The sequence below is a fragment of the Grammomys surdaster genome, unplaced genomic scaffold (assembly GCF_004785775.1).
Source record: "Grammomys surdaster isolate TR1022 unplaced genomic scaffold, NIH_TR_1.0 136, whole genome shotgun sequence".
Taxonomy (NCBI): Eukaryota; Metazoa; Chordata; class Mammalia; order Rodentia; family Muridae; genus Grammomys; species Grammomys surdaster.
Genome location: NW_021604594.1, coordinates 9,755,764 through 9,772,610, shown reverse-complemented (window position 1 = coordinate 9,772,610; position 16,847 = coordinate 9,755,764). Strand labels below are relative to the sequence as shown.

Sequence of the window (16,847 nt, the reverse complement as noted above, 5' to 3'; positions counted from 1 at the left end):
CAGCCCAGGGAGGCTCGGTGGCCGCAAACAGCGCCTGCCTCCGGGTGTGCAGCAGCAGCAGCAGCAGCAGAAGCAGAAGCAGCAGCAGCAGCAGAGGGATTCGAAAGTCCGGTGGGGCTAAGGGCCCAGGAAGGTAAATTCTAGGAGGACTGTCTGTGGTCACTAACTTGGGTTCGGTGTTGGTGAAGAATATCCCTTTTGCCTTTTTCAAAAGTCCCCTTCTGCTGCTGAGGGCCCTTGCTTCTTTTTGGGAAACACCACTTGCTAAGGGGACGGGAGATTTGGATTCTGAGAAGGGGCAATAAAGCCGCCATCTCTGGGGTGAAAAAAAGAATCCTCCTTCTTTTCTTTTTCTTTTCTTTCTTTCTTTTTTTTTTTTAAGAAGAAGGTCCTGGTTGCTCAGCTGCTTGGTAGCCCCTCGATCACGGCAAGAGAATGAGGGGACTCATTGCTGCAAATTGTCACCGAGCCAACCTGCACCATCTCTGAATGCCAGGCTTGGGGAGTTCCTGGTGGCTGTGCTGAAGAGAATCAGGTCTGGCAGCTGCCTGAATGGGTAGGACCTGAGGTTGTAACGTTGTCTATATATACCCTGTAGAACCGAATTTGTGTGGTACCCACATAGTCACAGATTCGATTCTAGGGGAATATATGGTCGATGCAAAAACTTCATATATCTCCGACACGGCCAGAGACTGAGGCGCGGCGAGTAGTGGCAGCCGAGCCGGCAAGCCACCTCTGTCTTTTTCATTACCTTAGACTCCAGGATGATCGACTTTGCCTAGTGACATACAGCCTTTTCCTGGAGAAACTTCTATAGATGTCCCAGTAGGTACTTAAGTGTTTTCCTGAGTGTAAGGCCAAAGGGCCAGGTTTTAGGATATTAGAGAGTGAGGTGAAAGGCCAGCAAGCTCCAGCAGAAGCCCTGCCCTGAAGGAGCATAAGATACAAAGGTACCCAAAATGGGCTCACCTGCCTTTAAAGCCCTTGTATGGGGAGAAGACAAATTGGAAAGGCCATTGGAGACTGTTGGGGTACATTTAGGCAAGGTTAAAGTCCCCCTCCCCACCATTCCAACCTGACCCAACCCTCAGCCACCAGACCCAGAACTGTGAGGGCCTCCTCCTTCTTTATCAGCAAGATACAACTTCAACTAGAAACATCCCAGCCTGGCCATTGGCAGAAAAGCATAGTGGTTACTCATTGCCTAACTCAATTCAGGTCCGCCAGACTCTGGTAACTTTTGGGTGACCCTGGTGAAGACAAAGCCAGGACAGGTCTTTGTATGTCAGAGTCCAGGACTCCTGCCAGCTGGCCGGGCAGGCTGCCTGCTTAGGGACTCTACCCAACCCGGAGGCCACATTACCCACAATCATTTTTCCTTATTTTGCACCCCAATAGGAGGATTCACTCTTCTTTGAACTATGCCCACTCTGGGGGCTGTTTCAGGCGATGGTGAGTGAGGAGGGAATGGGAGGTTAGCAAAGTCAGTGGAAGACAAAAGCTAAGATTACCTGCCAGAAATTGGGGTCCTGGGAATAGAATCAGAACTATATTAACATCTGTCAGGGACTCTCAAATGTGGCATGGCAAGTCACTTGATTACACGTATGTTATTTAGTTAAATTTGTGAAAATTATGAGATGCTCACCAACCCGGTGATAAACATGCTCTCTTCCTATTGGCTGGCCTGGTCACATGGCCGCCCAACTTTATTCAGTTGACAGCAAGTAGGAGGGCCCAATGGAAGGAGAAAAAAGACAACACGAGAAAAATTAGTATTTTCTACCTTCTGAAATTAATGGCCATGAGTTCGTATATGGTGAACTCTAAGTACGTGGACCCCAAGTTTCCTCCGTGCGAGGAATATTTGCAGGGTGGCTACCTAGGCGAGCAGGGAGCCGACTACTACGGCAGCGGTGCACAGGGCGCCGACTTCCAGCCCTCGGGGCTTTACCCACGGCCCGACTTCGGTGAACAACCCTTCGGAGGCGGCGGGCCCGGGCCTGGCTCAGCGCTGCCAGCGCGGGGTCACGGACAGGAACCGAGCGGCCCGGGAAGTCACTACGGTGCCCCGGGAGAGCCGTGCCCAGCGCCCCAGCCTGCGCCCCTGCCTGGTGCTCGGGCCTGCAGCCAGCCCACCGGCCCCAAGCAGCCGCCCCCCGGGACAGCACTTAAGCAGCCCGCTGTGGTCTACCCTTGGATGAAGAAGGTGCACGTGAATTCGGGTAAGGAGCGGGTGCAGCGACCTCACAGCCCTCCCCATCCCTGCTCGCATATTTTGGCCTGGGCCCCCCGGAGGGGTTGCGAATGGGTGGGGGCTTGTGAAGCTTCCTTGGGCGCCGCAATTACTCTCTCCATAAATTTTTATAGCTGAGGGAGCAGGCCGGGACCATGTGGCTGGCTGCTTGGCTGTGGGCGCAAAAGGGGGTGGGGATGGGGGTGGGGTGGGGGAGGACTTCATTTCCACAGCAGAGGGAACGTAGAGCAAGAGAAGGGCCTTTCCAAAATGTTGGAGATCCCGAGCTCTTGGTGGGCCAGGGGCAAGGGAGCACCTCTGAGGACCTGTGAGCGTGGGGAGTGGGTGCATGGAAGAGGTTGGGTGGGAGTGAGTGTATGTTTAGGGAGAAGAAGGGAGGGAGGAAGCTGGCCAGCTTGGAGTACAGGGGGGGCCCGAGGGCTGCGAGACGCGCCAGGAAGTGAGGGCAAGAGGCAAGTCTGGGGCCTAACTAGTGGCCGGGCTCTGACCTGGCTGCCTTGTCTGTTTTGTCTCATAGTGAACCCCAACTACACCGGTGGGGAGCCCAAGCGTTCCCGGACGGCCTACACCAGACAGCAAGTCCTAGAACTGGAAAAGGAATTTCATTTTAACAGGTATCTGACCAGGCGCCGTCGGATTGAAATCGCTCACACCCTGTGTCTGTCTGAGCGCCAGATCAAGATCTGGTTCCAGAACCGGAGGATGAAGTGGAAAAAAGACCACAAACTGCCCAACACCAAGGGCAGGTCTTCTTCCTCATCTTCCTGCTCCTCTTCAGCTGCCCCCGGCCAGCATTTGCAACCAATGGCCAAGGACCACCATACGGACCTGACGACCTTATAGAAGTGGGGACCCTGGGCCCATCCCTTCTTGCACTCCAGGTTGAGGCGAAGCTGCGGGTGCAGGCGGGGCCTGCTGTCACCTCACTGGGCTCTAAGGTACTGTGGGGGTGGACCTGGGACCTGCAGGCCGCCCTCGGACTAGGTTACCATCCTGCCCGAGGGCAGCCCCCTCCCTAAAGTGGGGAAGGGTGGGAGGGTGGGCGGGCTTCTTTAAGTAGATTATCATGGCAGGAGCTACTGAGAAAGTAAACCCTTGGCGAGTCATTAAACTCTGAAAATCTCTGCTGTTGGATTTTGAATTTGCAAATGAAAGTTGGAGGCTTTATCCCAGAGTGAACCGGGACATTCTCCTCCACACCACCCCTCCAGGGACCTACGTGGCTTAGTAACTGTGGGGGAGTTGAGGCAGAGGGCTAGCTAGCACCCAGTGCTAAGTGCTTTCAGTGCAAGCAGGAGAGGCTGAGCCAGAATCTCAGAACTTTCTGGATTATCTATAGAATTTCTTCTGTGATAAAAACAAATGATTTGCTCCATGCCCAAAGAAATAAATCCAAGAAGGAAGTGGAAACGGGTTATTTTATGTTTAGATTATATTTGCTTAAATATTTATTTGTTCGGGGAATGGAGTACAGAAATAACTGACACCTGCGTGCCAAAAACCTTAGGATGGTGAATAGGCTTAAGCTTCAGGGGACTGGATTAGAATGCTGTGGACTCTTTTCTGGCCCTATTCCGGATTTTGAGCTCCTCCCTCCTACCACCACCCACCCTGGAGATGTGGAGGAGGCCCTTAACCCTTCAAGAGGGAAGCCAAGGATCCAGGAAACCTGGGTTTTTTGAAAATGTGTTCCTTCATATGCTTCTGCAGAACCATGTTTACAGGCAGTTCTTCCTGCATGTGCTTCTGCAGAACCTTGTTTACAGGCAGTTCTGGGTGATTGGAAGAAAGGTGGGGGGGGTGGAGAAAGAAACAAATGGTCTAATATTTTCCTCTGGGGAAAGAAAACAAAACCTATATGCTCTGGGTCATCAGATAATGTCTGAATTTTCTATTCCAACTAGATTCCTACTACCCCAAATAGCAGCATTTTATAGGATTCTGAGTATGGCCTAAATGGGGAGTGGTGCTGTGCATAGGAGGAGAATGGGTAGGTAAGGAAGGCTTATTTTTAAAATGAAACTAGTAGATTCTAGAAGCCCACAGAAGTTGATCTTAAAGGGATTTCCCTTGAAGTTTTTTTTTTTTAAAGAAACATTAATTAGAAGCAGAAATTGTAAAACTCTGAAAGTTTTCGGGCACTTCTTTACCTTGAAGATAGTAAACTTAAAAACAATCTCAAACAAAAAGGATGTTTTTAATATTTATTTTTATTCCATGCCTGGAAAAGTTCAAATCTCATTTTCTTAAAAATGCTAACCCTTTAGAATAAGAAGGAGAGGGGTCAGAGGTAATGGCAGGGTTTATATAGTCAAATGAAACAAGTCTTTGAAAGTTTGAACCCCAAAACTCCAAACAGAAACCCCTGGTTGCAATTACCCCCCACAAAAGTAAGAAATAAGGGAAGGGTGAGCTTAAAATTTAATTCTATGATCCATGGTGATGGTATTACTTTCAGGATTTCAGGACACTTTAGAAAGTTTCAGTGGCTGTTTTTAAAATGGACTTAGATGGAGAAGGGAAAGGCCTGTTCTTTGGTTCTATGTCTGCTGAGAGCTGAGAGCAGGGATTCACTGGAGTCCCTAGGCTGAAATTCTACTCTCTGAAGTGTCTTCCAAACCTTGGTCTTTTGTATTAGACCCTGGGGAAAGCTCTTTGTTCCTCCTTGGGGTGAGCCTGCCTCTCAGACTTGCACATGGCAATACTTGAATATCACCATGTCGGGATATTAAAGATGGATATTCCTGCATTATTTGCGTCATTGTTTCTGTGACAAAAAGCACAGAGTTCATACATAGTTAAGACGTCTTTTTTCTGACGCCCTCACGTTGAGAAGCTGAAAAGGTATTTTACTGAAGTTCGGCTAAATTACAGAATCAGGTTCACCCAGAGGACAAATTTTCTGTTCGATTAGCTGTATTTCAGCCTGGAGGACTGACCTCTAAACCCTTAACCTTTTGGACTCTAACTACCCTTCTCTTTTTTTTTCCCCTCCCTGTAACATGGAGGCAGTCTTTGGATATAGCATTTGAAAAGAGGCGCTATCCTTAGGCCAATTGGAAAATTGTTACTAGTCTTTCCTAAAAGCCAAATCTAAGCATATATTGAACCATGTCCTTGGGGCGGGGAGTGTATATTTTCACAATATTCAACTATATAGCCACTATGGAGATTATTATGTAGATTTTTCCCTCTCCTCAGAAGTTCTGGCTACCCATCCAGCTTCAGACCAAATACTACTCCTCTTTCCTCCTGCCACAAAGAAAAGCCAAAAGCCAAGAGTGTGCTTTCCTGAAGAAAACTCCAGCTTCTTCACAAACATAGCCCACTACTTAGGAAACTAACTTGAGCTGAGAAACAACTTCTTTGTTTATAAATCTCAGCTCTTCCTCTCAACTGGGAGGGGTTGTCTTTTGAAATGCTAATGGCCCTTGCGTGGCCCAGAGAGCAGTTACTAGTCCTAAAGTCTTATTCTGGCTCTTGTACCTACCCATTTGGGCCCAAAGGAGTGGACTAGGAAAGAGGTGGCCCCTGCCCCCACCCTAGTCACCTAGAGCAGGAAGGTCTCCATCTGGGAACATTCTCTAGAGAAAGCAAGCTGTGGAAAGGCTACAGTGCCCATTTGTTGTTATTTATTTCCAGTTTGTTCTCCCCAAATATGAGCCAGAAGCATTTGTTTGGGTGTTTTAGAACCTGTGTTGGGGTTGTGCCTGGGGTTGAGGAATGGAGTGTTTGCCGAGGACAGTGCGCCTCTGACTCCCATCTCACTGTCCCTTTACAGCCTTTTGTTGTGAGATGACATCGGGAGTCAGCCCCTTGGAGTCTGCTCACAAAAGACGCTTTTAAAAATAGGACTGACCATGTTTTGCTGCCACTGATTAAAGTCTTATTTATACTATTTGTCGCCTGTAGTTTTGATGTAATTCATTGATCTATATTTGAAATAATAAAAAGGTGTAGTAAAATCTCCCTCCTGTTTGGTGCCTTGTTAGAGACTCTTTTCATTATAAACATTTCCTCTGCTTATTTTCTGCAATAAATTAGACACCCATTTATTTGGAGCCTGTGGTGTGTAAGTTAAGTCACTCACGATTTAGCAATTTCACACTCCCCTTCTACTCCCAATTTGGCTACTATGTTTTGTGAGCAGTGGAGAGCCTGAGTGGAATCCAGACTGCAAGGTGGAGGGCAGTGTTTGTTGAAAGACTAGCTCGGGTTCTAGGGGTTCCAAATTGGCTTTTGGTCCTGCTCGGTTTTTAGATCTCCTTCAGAGTGAGCATGAGAAACCTTTGCACTCTCCAGAGGTTGGGTGAGCATGCTTTTTCTGGGCCCAGCCAGGATTGGCTGGTGGTTGTTGCTCTGACCTGACCTGGCTGGCCTCCCATCTTGGACTCCCAGTTTTCTGGGGCTACTGAACCCCTCTGGTGTTTCCAACACCTATCCCCTCCTTCTCTGCACCTCTCTTGGCCCTCAGACAGCAATAAACACTCTCTACTATAAAAAGTACCACGCACTATTTTTATCACGAGGGATTTCCCACATCTTGGCCTCGGCTTTGAAGAGGGGGCCAAGATAGGAGTTCCAAAATAGATAGGGGGTGTATTGCTGAAGACAGGAAATAAGCAGGATGCATAAAGTAGGACATATGTCCTTAATATATGGAAGGGCTCGCTCCAGACGCGTGGACATGTGTATTTATAAGTGCGCAGACAGAAGTTTAAATATTCAGACACATTTTATGATTGTCCTCTGCCCGTCTTCTGGTTAATGGCTCCTCCTGTGCCTACCAATACATCAATACTACTGTGTGTGTTGAATCACCGGCAGGGATGAGATGGAAGCGAGTCCATAGCTAAGCCCGTTGAGTACAGTACAGTAAATCGGACCCTCGGCAGACGGCGCCATGTTGGGGAGCCCTCCCTACCCCCCACGCCGGGCTGGGAGGCCGGGGGCTCGGCGGCAGTCAGGGGAGGGCCGCTCATAACCCGGAGAATTTTCAAAGTGCGAGGAAGATGATAAGAATAGATTTCTACAAGTCGCGACCACGTGATTGGCGAAATAATTAATTCAGCACGTCCCTTAAGAAACACGGAGTCGTCATTAATCTGCCACGCAAAGGGCTCTCTCCGACTTGGAAAGTGCAGGGATCCCGAGAACACGGCCCGCCGAGGGGGGCCCCCTGTGCCCGCAGACCCGGGCGCCGAGCGCGGCCCGCAGGTAAATATTTGGGCGACTTTTATTTCATCAGATTTCAATCCTTAATGAACTTAGCTGTCAGAGCCGCTGACAAATAGTTGCCTTTGCTTCTCTGGTTTGGAACAGCGCGCCGGTCAGAAGTTGTTAGTGGCTTGGATGGTGACCTTTGGTTCAGCGGAGCTTTGCACTTATGAAAAATTACTACGGGCGGCCGAGTGTGTGTGTGTGTGTGTGTGTGTGTGAGTGTGTGTGTGTGTGAGAGAGAGAGAGAGAGAGAGAGAGAGAGAGAGAGAGAGAGAGAGAAAAGGTGTGGATGAGGATGTGAGGGTGTGCAAGGGGTGAGGGTGTAAGGGGTGAGGGTGCGCACAGGCTGCTCCCCAGACAACAGGAGTTTAAAAAAAAAAAAACCCGCCCGGCTGGGGACACTCCTGGCGCACGCGGGCCGAGGTTGCTCGGTCGCCTGTGTCTACCAGGAACAATGGTCGCTGTCACCGCATCTGCCGCCTATTCTTAAACCAGCGAGGAAAAAGCCCCGGCCCCCTTTTCAAGCTAGGCTCGTAAATTTTTTCTTTGCGTCATAATAGAAGGCTATAAAATCGAGTTGAAATTTTACCCCAGGCAGGTTTTAACCAACAGATAATGACAAGCTACTTCTCTCGCTCCCTGGCTTTCCCACCTCAAGCTCAGCTGCTGGTCGCCCAGCACGCAGTTTGTCTTTGCTTCCTCTTTAGTTTTGAATTTGCAATTTTTTCCCTTTTTGAATATCTAACAAAACAAAAAGAAGTCCTCCACCTCCCAAGTCAGAGCAACTCAGGCAAAGGGAAGCCTCCGAGGAAGAGAAGGCTGCTGCCAGCTGCAAAAGCGATAGGGTCTCTTGCTACCATTTTAGCTTCTTTTCCCCCTCACTCCAAGATTTGACATCCCAAATGCGGCTTTGCTTTGGTCCTACCCGATCCCAGCTAGCTTTGTCCCTGGGGTGGGGGCAAGTAGCAAACATTCTTTTCCTTTAGCTGTAAGCTCTGGTCTGGGTGTCTCAGTGGATAGTCTTTTCATACGCCTCCTTACCCGCCTCCCAACATCTGTGCTTTGCCTCCATTGACTTTGAGAAGGATTTCGGCAAGCACCTCTGTGTGGTGGTTGTTTAGGGGTGTGTGTGTGTGTGTGTGTTTTAAATTTTTGGTATGTGTATATTTCTAGTCAGGACAGCAACAAAGTTTCCCCCGTTATGAATTATACATCCAAACAATAACACATTAATTCAATTATTCAAAGATGACAAATGTTTATGTGCTTAGCAAGTGACTCCTGCACGCAAATTCCGGGTGCTTTCTCTGCTTGCATTTTTCTCAATGAGAATCGTCGTCCCTCTCACCCCACCCACTTCAATCCAGTCAGACATCCCCTTGTAGGCTTAGAAAGGAACCCACAAAACGGCTCCCCAGCTTCACTAGGGGCTGGGCCGCCAACAGCCTCCAAAGGCCCGGCTTGGCGGGCACAGGCCCCGGCTATTTTATCAGTGTGACAATTGCCGTGGTTGGTGTGATAAATCATCGTAAGTAATTCCTGAAAGGGTGTGAGGCTGTTGGGGGCCGGGCGAGGACTGTAAATCTTTCCGGTTTATTGCTCTATGAACATATGCTCCGATTGAAGAAGGCTTAGATCCTTTCCTGGAGACAAATTCCCGCAAAGCAGCCCCCCTCTTTGGCAGAGGATTAACACTTGCCGGGGGCCCGCAAGCTCAACCCCTGGCTGGAGGCTTGGAGGCGGGGTCCTCTGAATGGGGGTGGAGTGGGGACAGCCTATGGTCCTTTGCGACAAGCACCCCAAGTGGGCCTGATCCTTGGCTGGGACGGGTGAACAAAAAGGAAGGAATTCCCTGTCAAGTTTGGGAGCTGGGTCCAGTGACTTCCTATGGGACCTGCCGACTTCTCTGTATTGGGTATTCAGAACCTTTTTTCTTTTCCCTATCCCTGTAGCCATTTATGGCTTTGGGGCACTTTCTCTCTTAGGAGGGTAGGAGGCCGTACAAGCCATATCAGAGCAGCAACTCCGTGGTAGAACCGCTTAAAAAAAAAAAGAAAAGAAAAGAAAAGAAAAGAAAGAAACTCTCAGAAAGCCAAATTCGGAGTTTCCCACAGTGTGAGATTCTATGGCGAGGGGAGGCCTGACCAAGGTAGTTTAGGAGCTCGCTACAATCCACGAGCGAGTGCTGGCCTAGATTTGCTTAACTCGTCTTCCCACACGCAGAATATCTGCAAATCTCTTCTAGCCACTTGCAAAGTGGCGAACTCGTGTTTCGATACAGTTATTTTAAAATAGAAATCTCCTTATCCCAGGTAAGCACGTTTCAGTAGTTCCCCTTGTCCTCTTGGAGGTACCGCAGGAAGCGGGAAGCTGCGGCTTGGCTGTTGCTTGGCCTGCGGGATCCTGTTGGCTGCGATCCGATCTGGAATCACTCAGATCAAGGTGGGCAGGGACTCCTCACCTAGGCGGCTCCAGACCCCAAAGGACTTGAGTGGAGTGCTCGGGGCTCCGAGAAAGGAGGTCATCTGGGGTCCTGCCCTGCTGCTAGGCGATTTCTTTTTTCTGTCTCAGAAGTGGCAGCTTGCCTGCTGAGTCTGCAAACCCCAGCCTGCGCCCTCAAGGAAAATCAGTGGTGGCAGGGTGACAGGCTAGAGTTGAGAACCAACGGGTCCCACCTTAAGGCAGGATCGGGTGTTGTGACCCAACTTAAGTGTCTGGCAGGGAGTGGGGATAGTACGTTATCAGCCTAGGCGGACGGGCAGGGCATCTTGTCTAGGTGCATGCAGATGTGAAGTACAGGACACCGAAGAATCCGAGGCTTCTGTTCCATAGCCCTGTTCCGGAAAGGCTTTTAAGAGGCAACCTTTAAAATGTCTAATCCACTGGTTGGTCTAGCAGAAGGCTGGGTCGGGGTCAGAGGTCTTTGCCCGGAGAGATTCTCAAGTCTCCATCCCACCGCATTGGGCCAGGCTGTGGCTGCACTGATCCCAAGCTGCGAGGACAGAGCCTTTCCTTTTTTTACCCACCAGTGTCTGCTCCGGGGGAAGCGCCTGGGTCCCAAGCTTCCTGCGCCCCTCCTCCCAGCCCCCAGGCCTGGCTGAGCTCTTGGGCTGGATGGCGTGAAAGTTTCAGCCTCAATCAGTACAATCTTCCCTCGGGGTCACGTGAACAAATATGCTTGCATTTGAAGGCAGCGTCTGTATTTCCCGACTATGAGGGGGTTTCCGGGGCTCTCTCTCCAAATTCAGAAAGGACCACGGTCCGAAAGCAAAACAAACCCCAAGCTCTGGGGGGCCTGGGAGGGCTGGGCAGGAACCCAGGAGTGGGTGGGGGAGCCAGTGGCCGCCGCTCTGGGCCTGGGAGCCGACCGGCGGGCGGGTGGACGGACTGGCGAACAGCGCAAGCGAAGCTAGCTTGGGGACTACGAAGTCGTTCCTCCAGCGTTTATTGGTAGTTGAACCTCAGCCTGGTTCCGTTCTACCGGGAATTCCGTGTGCTCTGGTATATGGCCGAGTCTGCAAGCGCGCAAGACCAGGGTTGGGACACTGTTGTCTGCAGACAAAGGGGGAAGGCTAGCTCTGCCCCCCACTGGCGCCCACTCTGAGACCGAGGACACCAGGTTTATGATAAATTGGGATCCAGGTAAGCAATTGCATGACAAAATGGAAATCTTTGGGCACAGGGCTGTTTGCTGCCCTGAGCGGGATACTAAATATGATTTATTTTGTGTAATCTGTGATCTTGATTATTGCCAATTGGTGAGGCAGCCCGCAGACCTACATACACTTCTACATATACATCGAGGACGGTGATTAATCGGAACGAGGTGCGCTTTTATGGGGACATTCCCCGCCTACAAAAGGTTAAGAGGACACTACCTTACCAGGCTTGGAGGGTGGCCGGCAGCTTTGGGGGGTGGGGTGGGGGCTTGTAGCAGTTTGAGGAATAGGTTTGTTAAGCGGACTAGGGGCTGGAGTTAGTATTTTGAGGGTAAATGTGTAGTTATGAGAATGGGCTGAAAATGGAATGAATAAAAAAGAGACTTTTTTTTTACACTGTCACTGCCAAAGTAAGATGGAACATCATATTAATTCTGTGTCTTGGGCTGCTGGGCTGGGTGCAGGAGGGTTGATTTATCCATATTTAAAATAAACTGTGTGGCCAGCCAGCTCCCTGTATTGTTCTGGAAGCCACCTCCACACACTCAGCCTTTAACTCTTGCTTTTGGCTTCCTATGTTCCCCCATAGGAGTTAAAACCTCTCTGAATTAAAGACACCCCCCCAAAAAAAACTACCCTGAGGAGTTTAAGAGGGTTCTCCAGGGTCTCATCAGCATTGGCTTTAGCTGTTACAATGATGAACAGGTTTAGTGTTTCTGGATCCTTCCCTCCAAATAACCCTACGTGGTGAAGGCTAAATCATATTGGTTCCTGCATTCCTCATATCCTTTGTTGACTTGTTCCTCGTGGCTTCAGGCTAGAAGTGTAGAAGACAAATATCACAGGTCTTTCCCCCAACCAAGGCACCAGTGAGTGGCCCTGTGAGCAGAAGTGGACCATATTGTACTGGACTACCCCAGAGACGGAACCCCAAAGCCAGAAGCACTGTCTAAATTTAAGTTGGGACAGTCTCCTGTGGGAAGAGAACTGAGTTCCAAGGTCCTAACCATCAAAGGGAGCAGGAAAAGTTGTTTTGTCAATCAGTTGCACTAGGCTCCATCAGAATTTGAAGTCGGTGGACATTTTTCTTTGCTCATTGCCTCGGAGCTGCAAGCCTGCCAGCTTAGTCAGCTGAATCCAATTACTGCAAGCAGCATTTCATTTGGCCCCATGGAACATTCACTTACAACTTCCCCCGAAATTTTCAATAATCCCCACCAAGGCTCTACCCTGGCCCTATCCTGAAGAGTTTTCCCTGAGTACTGGTGGTGGGTGGGGTATAGGGGTATGTCTGGGGTCAGATCTTCTCCCGTCAGCTATCGGACAAGACTCCCTTCTGCTTCTGAAGTTTCTGGCTGTGAAAAGTGTTGAAACTCAGGCAGGACGAAGCCAGCCCAGTTCAGACCATGAGTGGGAGAACCCAAAAGCCAAAAATTAGGCCAGTGCTGCGTGGCTTGAAGCAAGGCAGGGGAGGAAACGCAGAAGAGAGTTCTGGGGGTGGGGGAAGGATGTTTTGCTTGTGACCCAACTAACTAACTTGGGATCCTTTCCCATTTCTACTTCCCAAGACCCCTGTACCCAGAGCTCAGAGAGCACCCCTCACCATAGAAAGCCCAGGCACGAACTTACCGGGTTCCTCAGAGCCTGGAAAACAAAATTTAGCTACATGCGTTGGGACCGCGAGGCTCTTCTTCTCAGGGGGTGATCCTACTTCTAAAGAAGCCCTTCTAAAAACATAAATAAAAGTGATAAAGCTGCGAAGGCTGATGTCTGTCCAAGCGACTGTATTATATAAAACAGTCTGGGGACTGAGGCCACCGGTCTGAGCATTCTGATAACCCCTGCACCTACACTGTCACCCTCGTGGGCCCAACCAAGAGGGTTGGAGTGTATAAAGCAGATAAATGAGGATCCTTCCCCAGTCCAGGTCGTCTGGGAAGCTGAAGTCAGGGCTGGAAGTTAGGAGTCCTACCGGGCTGGGATCTCTCTGAGGCGCTTCCGTTGGGTGTTCATTAAGGGGTGAGTTATTGCAGCATGAGCCAAAGGTCACTTCAAAGGCTTATGGCTATGCTCTCTAGTCTTTAGAAGCGCCCTGAATGCTTTGTGTGGGGTTTTCCCGGGCACAGTTTAGTGTTTGCAAACTACTGAGTCGACAAATTGCACAGGGCAGATGCAAGAGAGAGACTGAGTCTCCCTCCTTCCACCTGACCGGAGGCCAGCGCATGCTGAGCCGCCTCAGTGGCGGGCAGTTTGGCTTGGTCGTAGTTTGGGGTTGGAGATAGGGAAGGTTGTTGCTTTCTTAGGCGGTTTATGGCCTAGTCCCGACCTAGAACTGAGCGGCCCAGGCCCATAATGGTGTGAGTATTCTCTAACACATCCAGAAAAGCTAGTTGAGTCAGAGATATAACGTCCAAATCAGGATATAGCTAGCGCCTAACTCCCGGTTTACTCCGGCCCTGAGGGGGCAGCTCCAGTAACATCCACCCAGGTGCGCCTACGAATCTACCCTCCTTTCCTGTTCCCCTAACCTGTAAGCTTCCTCCCACCTTCTTTCAGGGCTTCTCTGAGAGGGCTGACCCACTTGGCTCACCCCCTGGTCCTTTCCTCATGACCAGGTTCTCTCTCCCCTCCCCCACTCAGCCAAAGATTTTTGCCCTCAAGCTCCCCTGGATCCAACTGTGTCTTCATTCTGTTGGGGCCAAAGCGTCTGGAATAGCTGCAGGCACCACATACAATAGTCACATTGATTATGACACCCTTAAAGGGGGTAAAGGCTCTCCTGGTATGTTTGTAAGCCAGAACCGGCCGTTACTGAGTTTTCCATTTTGTTCCAGATCTGCTTCCACAGAATACCCAAGAAAACGGAAGAGCCTACAAAAAAAAGAGTTAGATATAAAATTCGAGAAAATACACATGCAAAATTGTGGTGAGTGGGGTGATTTAAATAAACAAATAATCTGCGCTACATTTTCATGCCCCCTACCCTTCAACTCAAGGTAGCCATCCCAGGATTCATACATCAAGACGTAAAACAAAGGGTGGCTTTGAAGTGGATCACCTCAGTGTGAACTGCCGCCTGTTACATGAGAACCGATCATCGGCCTTCAAATTTATGGCGCTTTAATAGAGTGCGTCCGCTGTCTTAAATGCAGGGTATGTTACAGTACTGAGTTATCCGACCTAAACAGGAGTGATTTAGAATGGGCGTCCTGGGCTTCCCAAAGGGCAGAAGAGGCTCAGGCAGAGGGGTCGGGAGAAGTGAGCAGTCAATTCTCTTCTCAGCAAACCCGCTGAAGACTGGTTTCCCAGAAGTGGCAAAGCCACCAGGGCAAAGAGTGTCATCGCTCCGTTTCACTGAATTAACAAGAGTGCCCAGTAAAAGTCGTGGCCTCCAGGATGAGATCCGTGGGTTATTATTGGAAGACCCGGGTTAGGCAAAATAGGGAGTGGAGGTTAGATCAATTTAAACTTCCACGATTTTCAAGAGAAACTGACCCAAGCAGTGTCCCATCACCTCCCACTTCTGACACTCAAGACTGGCACCGACTGACGGTGGTGGTCCGCTATTCACAACCACAGCAGCGCTAGACACAGCCAAAGGCTGTGGCCTCCCTCCCAGCCCAAGCCTCCCTCTCCGGCGGCCTTCCCGCAGACGCCGCGGGCGGGCGAGCGAACGCCTGGCATCCATCGAGTCTCCTAGAGTCCCAGACCAGGCGGGCAGCAGGTCTGTGGTCCTCCGCCGGGCTTGCGATCCTCTCTTTCCAACTCGGGCTGCCGAGCACAGCTGCTACTAGGCCAGGCTGGCGCCGGCCACTTTATATAATCCCGCAGCTCTCACGCAGAGTGTGTAAACGGGGAAAAGTGCGGAGTAGGGGATTCTTTTGCTGTGCTGCCTCCTACGCGGAGCCTGCTTTCCACTTCTGAAAAGTGCCGGGCCTTGGGAAGTGTTTTTCTTTTCATTCCTTACTGAAGCGTTTACTGCTGCCGTGGTCACAGTCATAAATTTTGTTACAAACCACAATGACAGGTGCATTGATATGCACCGAGAGAGCTCCAGCTGCTTAATAACCCTGTCCCCTGGCCGCTGTGAGCGCCTTTTATTTATTCGGTATCATATTAGGTATTGATCTGGGCAGAATTAAGTGCAGTGAGCAAGTATCAGGACTCCAGTGCTTCTGAGGCTAGGCCAGCTGGGCGGGCCAGCATGGCTGGAGAATAAGTGGTAGGAGCTCTGAGAGGGTGTCTGGCCTTCCTTCCGGTTGGAAACCATTTGGCCCTGTCTTGGGCTTGCCTTTAGGCCTCCAAATTGAGTTGGGTAACTTCCAGGGACTTTGGAAAACGACTAGCCTGTTTGTTTGGAGACTCTTCCCTAAGAGGTCCGGGGTGCTCCAGGGGACTGAGTGGCTTCACAGTCCCATTCCTCGGGCTGGAGTGAGGGTGGGGGGTGGATGGGAGGAGGAAGAGGAGGAGGAGGAAGAGGAGGAAGAGGAGAAGGAAGAGGAGGAGGGAGAGGACCAAAGTAAGAAGTGTGGCCAAACGGCCCCTCCCCTGCCCCCCCCCCAAGCATCTGGGTCTTGGTGCTCAAATGAGCAAAGGTACCAAAGGGTGAGAAAAGAAAGCCTGGGGGGGGGGTGATCGAAAAGATGAGCCACTGAACAGTTGACCATTGTCCAGATGATTTATGACCCAGCCCTGCTTTTTAGGTTCAAGCAGAGTTCACAAGGAGTAGGGATTTCTGGAAAGAAATAAACTGGTTTTTTTTCAGTTTTGTAACAATATTCTCAGGTCACCATGCTTTGGAAGAGGGGCTTCTTTAGGGCTCTGTCTTGTGGGTGCTGCGAACAGTTTTCTTCCCTCCCCCAAAGAGAACAACACAGTTGCTACCTTTGCTTGTAGAGAAATGGACATTAGGCCATAAAGTAGGTCTGGAAATTCCTTAAGACAGTGTAAACAGGCAGGAGATGACTCTGGTTGCATGCTCTAGCTGTACTTCTGAGTCTTTTTTTATAGAGAGGGTTTTCTAGGGACATGCCACAGAGCAAAAGTAATATGCAAAGACATTTGTCCCACAGGCTTGCTTAGTTCCTCAAGAATCTAGTTTAATGTGACTGGTCCACCTTCCAAGACAAACTTGGTCAACAAAGAGGTAGGACGGGATGTTTTGCTTCCACAGTTGTCAAGGAATGACAAAGCAGCAGCAAATTCTGGTGGTCTCAGAAGTCTGATGTGACCATTTAGACATCCAGAAGTAAGCATGATCCCTGAAAAGCCCTAGAATTTAGCAAGCCAGCATGCCAGGTTCTTTGACCTGGGGCAAACATATAAATGTGAGTCATGAATGAGGACTTAACTGTCCATTTGCTGTTTGGTAACTCTAGCAGTCAGAGATTGTTATTGAAAACTAATCAGATGAATTAGTCTAAATTTGTTAGGTAGATATCTTAACTGCACACATTTATGTATCACTGTAACCTACTGGGAAGGGCCCATCTCTCATCAAGATAAATGACATATTTACTTATATTCCTAAAAAAAAAAAGGTGGGGGGACAATACTGCCAAACAAAGGCTAATTTGGAGAGTTTTTGAAGTTAATTGGGCTTTCTGGGGAAATTACTGTAGAAGTATTTTGGTTTCTGTGTTTAAATCTGATTTGCCAGAAGTTACATGATAGGTTCTCTCATAATGATGGAAGCCAGGGAGAGTTTT

General features: G+C 49.7%; 2 protein-coding genes across 4 annotated transcripts in view; both read left to right on the top strand.

Annotated features, from left to right (window-relative positions):
- Nucleotides 1–16,847, top strand: part of Hoxd3 (homeobox D3) — a 35,976-nt gene that overhangs the window by 13,434 nt on the left and 5,695 nt on the right. Inside the window, exon 1 of one of the 3 annotated variants that reach the window (XM_028762970.1) lies at nt 10,825–11,122. The exons of 1 other annotated variant lie outside the window; for it this stretch is intronic. The gene's annotated coding sequence lies outside the window, so the exon portion shown is untranslated. Of the gene's footprint in view, nt 1–10,824; nt 11,123–13,977; nt 14,066–16,847 lie in introns of those variants that run through there. One more of the 3 variants, XM_028762969.1, reaches the window with a different exon arrangement.
- Hoxd4 (homeobox D4) lies at nt 1,498–6,229 on the top strand. The gene is made up of 3 exons (XM_028762971.1): nt 1,498–2,228; nt 2,778–3,198; nt 6,042–6,229. The coding sequence occupies exons 1-2, from the start codon at nt 1,802–1,804 to the stop codon at nt 3,101–3,103; spliced, it is 753 nt and encodes a 250-aa protein (XP_028618804.1). The 5' UTR covers nt 1,498–1,801; the 3' UTR covers nt 3,104–3,198; nt 6,042–6,229.

Bases quoted from the DNA above. Each gene is read 5' to 3' on its own strand.
- Hoxd4 (XM_028762971.1), top strand. From the start codon at position 1,802: ATGGCCATGAGTTCGTATATGGTGAACTCTAAGTACGTGGACCCCAAG. The intron at 2,229-2,777 runs GTAAGGAGCGGG...TTTGTCTCATAG, and splicing joins GAAGGTGCACGTGAATTCGG to TGAACCCCAACTACACCGGT.